We start from the raw sequence: 12,447 nt of genomic DNA on the forward strand, positions 1-12,447 counted from the left end.
GGTATCATGTCACATTGCCATTAGAGGAGACGTAATCATTTCTGATTAAAGGCCTAGTGAGGATACTTGGCCTTGTGTTGACAAGTGCTTGTACACCACCCAAGGGTGTGATCACCTTGGCTAGAGCTGAAAGTTAGGAGGACATTATAGGTTTTACTGCCATTAATGTAGCAGTGGCAACACAGTCTGTTCAGCGTGAGGAAGAGAGAGAGAGGTGGGTGCTGAAAAAAGGAGAGTTATCTTTCAGGTTTGTGAGAGCTAGGCCAATCATCTTTTCTGGCCTTTCATGCTACAGGCTTATATAGATATATAAATAGAACCAACCATAAGATTCTGCCTTATTCTGACACATCAAAGCCCTATATATGCAGCTTATACCACTTTGCTTTGCCTTGAGCCATTAGTGCCCAGTAACCTCAAATCCACTTTGTAACTTACACTATAAGTGAAAAGCAAGACTAAGACAGCAAATCAGAACGCATTACCATAGCTGCATTAAGATAGTGGCTTTCATTAGGTGAACGGCTTTTTAACATGAAAACGGAGATGGTATGTGACTAACAGTCATTGCTCCATCTTTCCAAGATATTCCAGACATTCTGCCTCATGAATATCACTTTTATTGCACCTTGAATGCTATGTCAATTATGTTTTGAGGCCTCTTACTGTAGCTGTAGCTGGCGGAAGAAGAGAATACCATTTCATTATCTTAGGAAAGCATTGGCATTCCCCTTGCTTGTTATAGGAGGATGTTTGAATGAAAGTGAATTCTCCTCATGAACAAGATAAGTGTATTTTAGCGGTGTTGTTTTTCAGGCGGGCAGTACGGCTAGGGTATAACATCTTGAATAATTGATGTCTTTGTAACTCAGGCCCTAAAGGGTCCCAGTAGGCATCAGTATATTTCAGATGTGTGAGGAATTCTGCGTTGTTGTTGCATGTGGCATGCATTTTTAATGTACCTATAATCTGGCAGCTGTGAGACAGAGTACAACCCTCAAAAAAGATCATGCAAACAGTGTATGTGTGAGTAAAATAATTATTGACTTATCTTTTACTAAACTGCATATTCACTTAAAAAATAATCTCATGTACATATTCCATTATGTTACAATGTATACATTCTTACTGGTGCGGCCACATGCATGGCGGAGGGTACTGGAAAGATTACATATATTAATCAGCTCAGTGCGTGTAAGCACATACAGTATCTCTCACTGTCACAGGCAGATATGCTCCTCATGTCCCCCTATTATTCTGTAACCTTCAAGCAATCGCGACAACACTACTGTAGCAGTGGTGTGTGTGTGTATGTGACCTTTACTGTGACAAACAAGATGGCAGAGGGTAGCTGGTAGCTGGACAGATGGGCAGAGGGACATTACATCACCACAATCTTCCAAGTTTCATTTTCCCCCTCTCTGAGTCTCATTAGCCAAGGTTTCGGATATTTCTGACTCAAAGATTATATACTTGTGGTAACAAGATCCCAGACAAAAAATGAGGTTAAGCAGGAGGAAGGGGAGGGGGATCTCTGCAGTAATGATGACAAGAATAAGAATATTTAACAGCTTGTGCAGTGGTGTACTTGAATTTATCCAATAATTTGAAATTAACAGTAAACAGCCTTGTGTCTTTGAAATGCACGTAGTAAATACAAAGTAACAAGAAATGTTAAATGCATTCTCCCTCTCATATTCAGTAAGTAATACATCTGGAGCCGGTTGCACCAGCTGTTTATAAGTTCAAACTAAGCCTAGTTATAACTCAAGAGTTTACATATTGGAGATTTACACGTCACTAGAGATGGATTGTTAAAATATTTACACCTACTAACCTACTAACTGCCAGTAGTTAAAAGTGGTAATATAATGATAAGGTTGACATATCTGACCAGAGACTTCACATATCACAGAAAAGAAAAACACACTAAACCTCATATTACAAAATTTTATGCCAATTAAGTTAGACAAAATTACCAAATAACAACGTTAGCTTAGCATAATTGGATATTTCCCTCTCTCTGTAAACTGCATAAGTAGCTACTGCTAATTCTTAAGCACACATATTTCTCCAGGTATGGAAATAGAAATAAAACAAAGTCAGACCTACTTTCACAAAGGATTGACAAAGAAGTTTATTTTTATCTTTTTGCCCATAAAACTCTTATTTTTGGAGTGCCGAGGTATCTCGTGACACGTTTTGTCATAATGCAGTGGTGATAAGCAATTTTTACCAGGTTTTATGAGTGTTTGACACGTCTGAGATATTTGATATTGGTAGCATCTCATTCCCTTCTTTCACAAGTGGATATCATTTTGAAAATGAAGGATCCAGTAGTGAAATGCATGTCAAAACAGTGAGACACATCATATGCCAAAATGTGTCTGCAATAATATGCGAGAAGCATGGAAAGATGAGCAAACAGCGGAAAAATTCATATTCTAATCCATTCAAAATAACGTGAGATGAAGTAAAAGAAGGTTGACACATTTCTTATTATTTCTCTTCATTTAAATACCCTCTCCCATCTCTATATCTCCACTGTTCTCTTTTCACAGTTGGTTACACCATGAATGACTTGATCTTTGAGTGGCTGTCTGAGAACCCCGTTCAGGTGGCTGATGATCTCACCCTCCCCCAGTTTGTGCTGAAAGAGGAGAAGGATTTGGGCTACTGCACTAAATATTACAACACAGGTACATAATGAATTCATTTTTAAGTGTTGAATTTGCTTAAATTCTGAACTGAAACTGAGTGATTCAACTGATTTCTTCTCCAGAGGCATGTAAAATTAGTTATGTATGACGGTGCGACAGTCATTTGAAAAATACATTAATCTTTGTGGGGAGTTATCCTACAAATGGCTGCTTCTTTTACCAAATTGTAATGTCACTACATTTTACTCTGCTAAACAGTGTAATTCTAAAAAAACCAAAAACATGTACTATGTCATGTGCCTGCAGGTAAATTCACCTGCATTGAGGTGAAGTTTCACCTGGAACGTCAAATGGGCTACTACTTGATCCAGATGTACATCCCTTCCCTCCTCATCGTCATTCTCTCATGGGTGTCTTTCTGGATAAACATGGACGCTGCACCAGCCAGAGTGGGCCTGGGCATCACCACTGTCCTGACGATGACCACGCAGAGCTCTGGTTCCAGAGCCTCACTGCCCAAGGTGAGTCTGGAGACTAGTGACTGACCAAAATGTGTGATAGTTTGTACAAAGTGGCAGGTGGACAGAGATACAGGGGATGACTGCAAAAATTTTGAACTCCTGCATGTTTTTAATGTAGAACCTGATGTTTAAAAAACCTGATGTCAAGCTATTTCTGACATGTCTTGCTTATGTCTGGAAATCAATGGAGCACAGACAAACAAAGGTTTATTGCTACTGAGCTTGAAATATTGGTTACTGAAACCAATGAACATATTTTTAACTGTAATCATACTCTTCTTCCTGCAAGTAGTAAGTATGTGTGAGAGGAAATAGCATTACATGTTATCAGCTCAACACAAGTGTCAGGGATTAAATAAAAAAAAAATCTAATAACTATGGCCAAAAAAAGAAACTTCTCTGACATTTTGCTCTGACATATCCCCCTAAAAGTAATAGATGATTTAGAAATAGTATTTCCTTTCATACTTTATATTTCCAGCTGACAAGGCTAACTCAAATGCTCCATGAAACAAGTGTCAGTGCATCAAAGTCTGAGCACCAGAAAGGATATACGGGTCATGCCCTCCATATTCTGCCAAAAGAGATGTTTAAAAGAGAAGCTCTGGAATGCGACAACCTGTTAGGGCATATTCGGTCATGAAATGCTGACTTTGCATGAGACTAATTTAGGACAAAGCTAATTAGTGAGGACACTTGCATGTGAAAGACGTGCAGGGCAGGGCACAAAGTGTACCTGGGGAGAAAACACAGTCAGAGGAGAGACAGAGACTCTATTATATCATCACAAATGCAAATACTTGTTTTGGATTGACCAGCGGATGTCCAATAAAAATGTGTTTTAGGATACCTTGATGATAGTTCTGGTCAACTGCCGTTCCAAATCAGTGCGCAAGGTATATTAGACAGCAGGTAACCATAGCAACAGTACCGCTGCCTCGTGCTTTGTTACCAGTTAACTCTCACTGATTGATTTATATGGGGAGACAGTGCATTTTTTGGTGCATGTGGACCCTCCAAAAATCCCTGAAAAGCCAAAAATCAACAATGAATTGATCCTATTAACAAGTATTGCTGTGTAACCGAAACACATCCATGATCCACTCTGTTGCTCTGGGTTACATGCTGCCTCATTACAATTAACATAGACACTGAAGTCTTTTATGACCTACTCGCGTATACAGTACACCAGTATATCAAATGTGTATTAATGTGCAACTGAAAACAGCCCCCAACTACATTCACTATATTTAAGAGTATAACTCTTTTCTTGGTCTTTAATCATGTAGCCATGATGATAAAAGCTTTTTAACTTTTGTACTTTATTGAAGTAGTATGTCTTGAATTTTGTGGGAAAGCCTTTCTCTTTCTTTTAGACTGCATTTTGTGTTAAGCAACCAGTCAAAAGTCAAAATATAAGCCTGTCCTGCTTCACAGTACATAAATACTGCTTGTGTGCAAAATTGAATGCAATCCAACACTGTCCTACTGCACCATAAACTGTTTTAAATAGTGAGGCTATATTGAAATGTATACATTCAAAATAAACTGCAGCCAATGTTGCTGTCTTCTTATGATGGGAGAGGTCCAATTAAGAGTTTCATACACTGTACAATGATGAGTTATGAAAGGACAGCCAAGAACAAATCTGCATAGTCTGTTATAAACTACACTGAGAGGAAGAAGATTAGTTTTGGATGCAGTCTGGTATACAACATCAGCATAATCCAATATTGGTAAAATGAGTTGTGATGATTAAAACATGGCTGAGGTGATTCCAGTGCACACAAGGGGGGTAAGATTTTGTACTCTGATGGCGTGTCATTTCCTGTTTTTAGTTTTGTTTTTCACTTCTCTGTATGTATCTGTAACAGTCAACAAACTGCTGCTCAATTGAGTGAAATTTCCACACAACGCTTTGCTCACTGGGCGTTGCTGATGTGCTGTGACATATCCTCTCTCATGAACAACTTGGCCAGGGCTCACCCCAAGTCTTGGCCGTGACCTGTCTCATGGCTATGTGTCAACTGCCCACATCCCACTGACTCATTACAATTCTAGGCCACCCTAAAGATGTGTGTCATTACATGCCAGTGCTGAGGAATGGGTAGATTGTGAACAACCCACAGATTATCCATCAGCCTCATTGATTGGCTATTGATGACTCTGTGACCTTGTCTGTTCACAGGTGTCCTATGTGAAGGCGATCGACATTTGGATGGCGGTGTGCCTTCTGTTTGTGTTCGCTGCCCTGCTGGAGTACGCGGCAGTTAACTTTGTCTCAAGGCAACACAAGGAGTTCATCAGGCTGAGGAAAAAGCAGCGGCAGCAAAGAATAGTGAGTATAAATCACACGCACATATACATATTCACAGGCTAAAGCATGTGTCCACAAGATAAAACACACATACACACTGACATATTGTGTCACAAATTGTAGCAGTTTCTAAAAAGTAAGCACCAGGAACACACACACACATACACACACGTCCCTGTCAGCCCCTATAACATGACTTATGCCTCTTGTTATTGTGGGACGTTGTATATTCAGGAACTGACAACATCAACACGCTACAGCTGGCTGTCATACTACATGAGGAAGATCTGCTCATTTCAGTTCAGCTTGTTTCCATGGCGAGCACTGACCTGTGAAGAACCTTTGTGATCCTTTCCCTCTGTCACTCCATTTGACACAGAGCAACAGCCTTGCTACCAGCCCTGTGGCACTGGGATACCATAACCCTGCATTCACACTGCAACCACCCCGGGTGATACATTGGTGTATATTCTGACCTGTTGTGGGCAATGTGAAAGACTCTGACTGCCTTTTTCGCCACTGTTTTGAAAAGATTCCTTGTAATATTGATATATCTTTAAAGTTTTCTTCTGTACCACATTCTAGTGAGTTTAAAATCTTAGTTAAATTAAATATTCATCACATATTCATGACTAAGCAAGCATTAATCGAAGTTAAAGTTTGGAAAGAAATATCCTGAGGTAGTTTTTATTAAGACTTATCACTCAAAAACTCAGCTATTCTGTTTCATCAGGACTGTGTGGGAGTGGTTTGATCAGATTTGATTGACTGTGTTGGCAACATAAGCCAACAACCCCGCAGCTGTCATCACTGTTTGATTCCAGTACTGCTAAATCTTGATCGGTGCACATGAAGTAGATCACATAACCTTTTTCCAACTGAGCACTGCCCACTTTAGAGCAGTGAGAAGAGCACAGACAAAACAGCACAGACAGAAATCTCATGTTAAATAACCAAAGGTATCCTAATTTTGACAGTGTCCATGCAAGACCGCATCACTGGTAGTAAGAACCTGATTGGGAGAATATGTTTTCAAGGCCCAAATAAAAGTTTAGTCTTAATACATAAACTTTACTCATATTAATAAATAATGTTTTATAAATCAATAATACACCATTTGTAAGAACAGTGTGCCAGGTTATGACAAATATCTTTGCCTTTATCTCCTCCTCCAGCATAACTTGCTTTGTTTTTTGTTATCTCTTGAAATGTATGATAAGAAACCTCAAATGGAGAGTTTGGCCACTGGCTTTCTGGAAGGAAAACACCCCCCCCCCACCCCCCCACCCAAACACACACACCATTCACGAATGACTTACTAACATTTAGAACTGCAGACGTGATTGCATATTGTAGTGCGAGACCAATTACCTTTTATTAATAACTTTCTCAGTTTCCAATAAGCCATTAAGTCTGCTGTTATGTAAACCACACATTATCAAAGGGTAACGGGTTTCTCATTTGCTACTATGCAATCAAGTCTGCAGTTGTGAATGTTATGATGTTAATATTAAACAGATTTTCAGCTGTCCAGATTGTCTGTGTCTCTTTTCCATAATGTAACTGGTCAAAGTGTCCATCGGCAGCATCTTCCTGATGAATTAACGAGCAAATTAAAAAGACAAAGCAAGTTATGCTGAAATAATAATAAGGATAAACACCAGCTTATTAATAGCTTATCACTGTTCTATTAATCCCTAATATACAATTTATTAATATCAGTGATCATTAGCTAGAAATTATAAGTTCTTTGGTCCCCTTTCTTAAAATGTCGATATCATTTGTCATCCAAACATACATCCCCTAAATTGGATGCATAAATGTTGAACTGGTATCATCAAGGCAAACAGCTTGTAAGTGGTCGAATAAAAGTGCTTACAGAGTGGCACAAGACCTTTTGTGACATAAAGAGGTTACTCTCAAGAGAAACAGATGGGACCATCTTGAATATCCCATTAAACAACTCACAGACTGGGCAGCACCCCATACTCATGGCAAAGTTCCCTGTGAAGGAAGAAGAGTCCAGCAGATTTACTGGGCAGTCTGCCCTCCTGCATCCAAAGAGGAGAGAGAAAATGATGGCCTTTAAGAGAGAAGGACTTCCCCCTGTCTACATCAGTTGCACAATTACTCCCACTGAGGAGTTTGAGGTCGCAAACTATCCATCTGAGAGGTATTGACACATGACCCGATGTTGTACCAGAGAGTGGTTGGGAATCTGATGAGTGTACAAATCCCAGACTGACCAGGCTTAATCAATACACTTTCCCAGCCTTGTGTTTGACTGAGAAAACACCAGAGATATCAAACAACTATAGTACAGTATGTCCACACACCCTTCAAAACTACAAAAATAAAGAAGCAGATCTGCGCTTCCATTTATAGTTTTTACAAAAATAACTTGAATTGGCTCCTTGAGGATTCTTTTAGTCTTCAAAGCCTGTTCCCTAAACTTACAGCTGCAGATGATGTCCTGTACTCACAATGCCACTTTAATTAAAAGCTGAAAACGTCTGCTTGAGTTTGTTGATTTGAAGTTTGTGTCTTTAATCACTTTATTTTTGGAATGGCACAGGTAGTTTTTTTTAATTTAAATGAAGCAGAAGGAATTCTTGTTCCCAGCAAAACATCCAAAAACAAATTATAAATGAAAGGCTGATGAATCTCTCTTACAAAAACTTTCAAATCAGACTCACCTGTCGTCACTTGTTGTCTTGTTTTACATCAAACTATTAAATAAAAAGGAACAGTAACTACTATTTCAATTTGTCTACCTTCCTTTCCAATGGAGGTGTTTGCCAGTCAGCCTGGGAGTGTTGAGTCGCTGCGGAAAGCAAATGACATCCCTGGTAACAACTCAACCTACAGGAATCTGAATCAGCACTGCAGCGCCTGTGCCAGGGTAAAAACTGAACCCTGTGTCAACCCTGACCTTCAATCCCAATTTCTGTCCATGCCTCCAGCCTCCCAAATTGATTGTGTCGTGCAACTTTCACCTCAAACTTGAATTTTTCCTGGCATCTTTGGTTGTGGGTTGTGCTGGCCTCACCCTGTCACTATAGCCCTCCCTTTTTGACCTTCCTTATCCTAACATTTCTGATTTGGAGTGCTTTCCCCTTTTCCTAATGTATAACCTATTTTCAGGGATTATTTTATGCTTAGACATTTCTCCCTCTTGTGCTCTCCTTGTGGACAAATTTTGAATCTCCTTATCATTTAGAACGTTCTCCAAGAAAGTACACTTTACTAAAGATACAGCAATATTTTAGTTTGTTTAGGAAATACTTTAACATTTTGGAAAATACCCTTATTTGCTTTCTTGCAAAGCGTTGTGTGTACACTGTATGAAGCTGCAGCTAGCAGCCAATTAGCTTAGCTCAGCATGAAGACTGGTCTAGCCTGGCTCTTTCTGAAGATAACAAAATCCACCTACTAGCACCTCTAAAGCTCATTAATTAACAAGTTATATCTCATTTGTTTTAATCATACAAAAGCCATAGTGTAAAAACAAAATGTGCTACCTTTGCATACAGCCAGGCTAGCCGTTTCCCCTTGTTCACAGTCTTAATGCTAAGCTAAGCTAAGCTAATAGACAAGACTTTTATTAAACAGATAGATGGTATTGATCTTCTAACCTAACTCAGCAAGGAAGCAAATAAGTGTATTTTCTCAAACTACTCCTTTACATTGATCAGTTTTTTTTTTAGTTTTGAGCTATCAACCAAAACAGATTTCCAAACCTTCATTTCCACTGTAGCTTTGTTCTCCACAGAGCACAATGTGATAATCAGAGAAGTATCAGCTGATCTTTATGCCAACAAATCACAAAGTGCATAGCTACTGCTGAGAGCACAGAGCAGAGACGATGAGCACCTATTATCTTTGAAGAAACGCACCATTAGACTTTAGCACATGATGTACTGTATCGTTTAGGAAGGTGTAGGAGGGATAATTAAACTGTGCTAGAAGAGCTACAACTCCCTATCCCCTGTTGTATGGTGCAATTTTTCATAGGGGCAACAGATAGTTAGTTCTTGTAAAGTTACTTACAACCAGGCAAGAAAAAGGAAGTTAACAATAAGAAGTTAGCAGCTTAGTCTTTGTCTTTCTAAACAAGAGTGGCGATCAGATGTAAGGAACGTTTTTAAAAGGACTAAATGAATATACTGTGCAAGAGAAATTTAACAATAAGCGCCAGAGACAAGTGGAGACAGGTGTGAAATACATTAGTAGCACTGGACCTTTGACAGGAGCTGGTAGTGTCTCACTGCCAAGTCTGTCCAGCAGTGAAATGCGGACTTCGGCAGAGTACCAGAGCGCTGGCAGGGTCAGTGAGAGAGAAAGAGAGGAAGAGGGACGCAGGGATCAGAGCTTTCAGGACACTTCACACTGACTACTAATCATCCAATTTAGATCCCACATCTTCACTTTCCCTCACTAAAGTGAATCTCTCAAAGTGTCAGAGGGCTGTCAGAGTTAAGCTGCATGTCTATTAATATTTTCTTCAGAGGGCGGGAACAGTGTCTTATTCACTGTAAAAAGGAAAAAAAAAAAAGTGCCCCACCATTCATCAAAGCATAAAGCTAAGATTTTTCGAGGGGTGGGATTGAGATCAAGACTTTTTATTAATAGACATTTTGAAAGGTCTATCATTCTGCAGTTTTGAAAAGAGATAGAAAGGAGAGATGGAGGTTAATTTCTTGATTAATTTTAATTATAATTCCTTTTTTTTCTCCTAATGAAGATGCCCTCTGATTCCCCCCTTTGTGTCAGAGAAACTTCAAAAACCTTAACTGATTAAAGAAAGTTTATCCGAGGTTAGTGTCTGCCCCAATTTGTTCCTCTCATGTATAACCATTACTGTCACAGTGGTAAGCATCCATTACTCTGAAAAATACACACACAAAGCGATGTTTGAAAATCCCAGGAGGTTGATTAACAACACTCATGGTGTTCTGAAGGTATTTTCAAAATCAAAGACAATCTGGATGATAACATATTCAGTTTGCCGTCCAATAAAAAGATTTTTTTGCAACTATATTTCCTAATCCAAACAAAGATGGTGGCTGTAAACGATATACTGTATGTTTCTGCTTAATTGTGAACTAAATTTTTAAACATGTATTATCAGTTATATTTATCTGTATTGATGTTACTTTCTATTATTTATATTTACATACACATGAAAAAGGTAATATTTTTCTTGTGTTGTACATATGTCATGTCCTTGCTTGAGCTTGAGAAACGGGTCAAAAGTCTTTTTTGTCATGCAGCAGATGGAACATGTTTTCACCTTGATGGTTAGAGGATTTTGGATATACTGTCAGAACACAGTTAAGTGTTGTTAAATGACCTTCTGGGTTTTTAAAATATTGCCAGGTATTTATATTTTAGAGAAATGGATGCTTAACTCTGTGACTTGAAAATAAAGGTAATATATAAGTGGCACAAACTGGAGCTAGTGCACGTTTTACACAATGACTGACAAATCATCTATAGTATTTACAAAAGCTTTATCCCTGAAGTCAAAATGTTAATTTTTCAAGGGTGGGCCACGCTTCTTTTTCTCCTGCGGATGTTCTCACTCTGTTGCTCTTTTGTGCTGCTACACCCCAAACGCATTCGGGAATCAGCCACTGTGTGGAAATGTAAAAAGCTGTGAGCTAATTCTTGTTGACAGCGAGAGGCCAATCTGTTTTCCCTATGCTTGACTCCACAGGAGGAGGAACTGGTGAGAGAGAGCCGTGGTTTTTACTTCCGGGGTTACGGACTGGGTCACTGCCTGCAGACCAAGGATGGTACAGCTGTAGAAGGGCCCACCGTCTTCCACCCCCCACCTCCAGTTACCATGTACGACGGCGAGATACTTCACAAGCGTTTTGTGGATCGGGCCAAGCGCATTGACACCATATCCAGAGCTGTCTTTCCCTTGAGCTTCCTCATATTCAACATCTTCTACTGGGTCACCTATAAAGTGCTGCGACATGAAGACATCCATGCAAATTTGTAAAATGCTCTCTGCCGACTCCAGTTGCTGTATTTTATTTTATTTTATTTTTTTCTCAGAACCAAAACTGCCTGTCAGATCTACATTACCATGAGGAAATGTGTCAAGAGGCATATCTGCTTCTTAAAAACCATTGCTAAAACTTTGTGCTCAGGTGCGTCTTCAGGATCTCAGACAAGGAGTGATTAAGCCAAAAGACAAGGTTAAGCTGCGTGGATTCAGGGTGGTGTTGTTGCTGTTTTTCGATTGCTCTCTGGTATCTGTCTTGGTTTGATTCGTTCGGATTACAACAGAGACAATACACTGCTGGTACTTGTGGGTTAATGACGTTTTGTTGCAATGATGGCTAAAAGCAAGAGTTTTAACATTATGGAAGAGAGAAGTCGATGTTGATCCTGGCTGGATGAGACATACTGACTTGAATTTTGACACTATTTAACATCTTTGAATGAATGTTTTTGAAAATTCAAAAGATAATGGATTTTTTTACACCTTTAGATTATCAAATAGGTACAAATGGGTGTGTGGGGGGGCGGCGGGTGGGTGAGGAAACAGTCTTTGATATTTATGAATATTCAATAAGTGGTGATAATTGAATTTAGCTACTTGAAATGAGAGATTATATATAACAGTGTATAAAATGTATATAAACAAAGCTGTTCATTAAACTGCACAAAGCACAAATATGTATTTCCTTTTGTCTAAATTTAAATAAATTGTTATTCTGCCAGGAAAACACAAATGATTTTGCTTCTCTTTAATCTGAGATTTGGTTTGAAAAAGGATACAAAGTCTCACACAGCCACAGATTAACTGTATCACACACACACAATTACTTTTCTGTTGCTTTCTTTCGTTCTTTAATAGACTCCATCAGCTCCAAATCCCAGAAGGAAAAGGACGAAACCTTAAAATGAAGGTGCAAATCGAATTTTACAATAA

The 12,447-nt window shown here is 39.0% G+C and overlaps 1 protein-coding gene across 2 annotated transcripts in view; it reads left to right on the forward strand.

Annotated features, from left to right (window-relative positions):
• glra4a (glycine receptor, alpha 4a) overlaps positions 1-12,247 on the forward strand; it is a 56,714-nt gene extending 44,467 nt beyond the window's left edge. Inside the window, exons 6-10 of one of the 2 annotated variants that reach the window (XM_044362805.1) lie at positions 2,562-2,699; positions 2,967-3,181; positions 5,370-5,519; positions 8,290-8,400; positions 11,218-12,247. In XM_044362805.1, coding sequence (XP_044218740.1) covers positions 2,562-2,699; positions 2,967-3,181; positions 5,370-5,519; positions 8,290-8,400; positions 11,218-11,508 — 905 coding nt within the window. In that variant the 3' untranslated portion in view covers positions 11,509-12,247. The remainder of the gene's footprint in view (positions 1-2,561; positions 2,700-2,966; positions 3,182-5,369; positions 5,520-8,289; positions 8,401-11,217) is intronic. The other variant, XM_044362804.1, reaches the window with a different exon arrangement.
• Positions 12,248-12,447: the final 200 nt, after the last annotated feature.

Source organism: Thunnus albacares, chromosome 10 (genome assembly GCF_914725855.1).
Source record: "Thunnus albacares chromosome 10, fThuAlb1.1, whole genome shotgun sequence".
NCBI lineage: Eukaryota > Metazoa > Chordata > Actinopteri > Scombriformes > Scombridae > Thunnus > Thunnus albacares.